Raw genomic sequence first — 2,383 nt, forward strand, 5'->3', positions numbered from 1 at the left:
AGATTTTTTTTTTTTTTTTTTTTTTTTTTTTAATCGTATATGCTTCTGACTGTATATCGTTTTACGTTTTGAAATGCCCCCTCTCCTCTTCGCCAAGAAAACATTGCTAGTTTTAACACAAAATTCATGCACTTCCCCCCCCCTCCCGCCCCCCCCCCCCCCCCCCCCCCCATTCTTGTTTTCTTTGCAACCAGTCTTTTCCGACTGACTGACTCCGGGGCATTTGATGACTGATCGTCCTACCTCACCAAGGATGAGGGCTGCGGGTTCCTTCATCACTTCAAGCAGATCCATTCGTCACCACATCTAGGTCCGTTCATTACCACACAAGGTCCATTCATCAAACAGCTAGGTCCATTCATCACCAAACTAGGTCCATTCATCACCAAACTAGGTCCGTTCATCAAACAGCTAGGTCTATTCATCACCAAACTAGGTCCGTTCATCAAACAGCTAGGTCCATTCATCACCAAGCTAGGTCCATTCATCACCACACTAGGTCCATTCATCACCACACTAGCTCCATTCATCACCACACTAGGTCCATTCATCACCACACTAGCTCCATTCATCACCAAACTAGGTCCGTCCATCAAACAACTAGGTCCATTCATCACCAAGCTAGGTCCATTCATCACCACACTAGGTCCGTTAATCACCACACCAGATCCGTTCATCAAACAGCTATGTCCATACGTCAAACAGCTAGGCCCATTCATCACCACACTAGGTCTGTTAATCAAACAGCTAGGTCCCTACGTCAAACAGCTAGGCCCATTCATCACCAAACTAGGTCTGTTCATCAAACAGCTATGTCCATACGTCAAACAGCTAGGTCCATTAATCACCACACTAGGTCCGTTCGTCACCACACTAGATCCGTTCCTCACAACACTAGGTCTGTTCATTCATCATACAGCTAGGTCCGTTCATCATCAAAGCTAGGTCCGTTCATCACCAAACTAGATCCGTTCATTACCACACTAGGTCTGTTCATTCATCATACAACTAGGTCCGTTCATCATCACACTAGATCCGTTCATCACCACACTAGGTCTGTTCATTCATCATAAGCTAGGTCCGTTCATCACCACACTAGGTCTGTTCATCATACAGCTAGGTCCGTTCATCACCACACTAGGTCTGTTCATTAATCATACAGCTAGGTCCGTTCATCATCACAGCTAGGTCCATTCACCAAACAGTTAGTTTTGTTCATCACACAGCTAGGTCCGTTCATCACTACACTAGGTACGTTCCTCGGAACACTAGCTTCATCCATTACATTAGGTACGTTCATCGCAGCTCTAGGTTCATTCATTACACTAGGTACGTTCATCGCAGCTCTAGGTTCATCCATTACACTAGGTCCGTTCATCACCACACTAGGTCCGTTTATCACACAGCTAAGTCTGTTCATCAGACAGCTAGGTCCGTTCATCACCACAGCTAGGTTTGTTCATTGATCACACGGCTAGGTCTGTTCATCATCACAGTTAGGTCCATTCATCAAAGAGCTAAGTCCGTTCATCACCACATTCGGTCCGTTCATCGCAATACTAGATCCGTTCATCACATAGCTGGGTCTGTTCATCACAAGGTAGATCTGTTCATTCATCACACGGCTAGGTTTGTTCCTTCATCACATACCTAGGTCTGTTCATTCATCTCATAGCTAGGACCGTCATCACACAACTAGGTCTGTTCATTCATCACACAGCTAGTTTTAACTAGGTCTGATCATTCATCTTATAGCTAGGATCGTTCATCACCACGGCTAGGTCTGTTCATTACACAGCTACGTTTTTTTCATTCACCACACAGCTGGTCTGTCCATTCGTTTCATAGTTAGGACCGTCACCAGACAGCTGTATAAAGTGATATCGAGATGTGGAGCGACGTCAGGTGACCTCGCCACGCCCAGTTCTTCAGCTGGATCTGGCGGTCTGCCTAGCGCCCATCACCGTCGGGGGTCTGGGGGACCTGGCTTTGGCCGCAGCTCCAGAAGACGCCGAGGTCCCCAGCTCTGCACAGGCCCTGACCACCGTCTCCCTTTTCGCCCTCTTCACGGACGAGTCGTCGCCGATCATCCGGCGCCGTCGCCAGTAGTTGACCCTCAGGATGAACGTCTCGGGCAGGTAGCGGCAGTTGCGGTTGACGTTGGACTTGACGAAGCCGGGTACGCACCTTGAGAGCACCCCGTAGTCGATGTGCTGGTAGATGAAGGCGGCGTCCGCTGCGGCTATTTGAGAGGTGGAGGAGGAGGACAGGGACGTCTTCGACAGCTGGCTGCTCTCCCGCTTACGGGCGGCCTCCGAGAGGGAACGCTCCTCCTGCACGGTGAAGAGCTTGGCCAGCTCGTCCAGAGCCTTCCGCTCCCTGG

The 2,383-nt window shown here is 49.2% G+C and overlaps 1 protein-coding gene across 2 annotated transcripts in view; it reads right to left on the reverse strand.

Moving 5' to 3' along the window:
* Window positions 1-527: 527 nt before the first annotated feature.
* The window catches only part of LOC143293735 (uncharacterized), a 2,668-nt gene continuing 812 nt past the window's right edge, over window positions 528-2,383 (reverse strand). For both annotated transcript variants that reach the window (XM_076604941.1, XM_076604940.1), the window contains exon 2: window positions 528-2,383. This exon is cut by the window's right edge. In XM_076604941.1, coding sequence (XP_076461056.1) covers window positions 1,929-2,383 — 455 coding nt within the window. In that variant the 3' untranslated portion in view covers window positions 528-1,928.

This window comes from Babylonia areolata, chromosome 19 (genome assembly GCF_041734735.1).
Source record: "Babylonia areolata isolate BAREFJ2019XMU chromosome 19, ASM4173473v1, whole genome shotgun sequence".
In the NCBI taxonomy this organism is placed as follows: domain Eukaryota; kingdom Metazoa; phylum Mollusca; class Gastropoda; order Neogastropoda; family Buccinidae; genus Babylonia; species Babylonia areolata.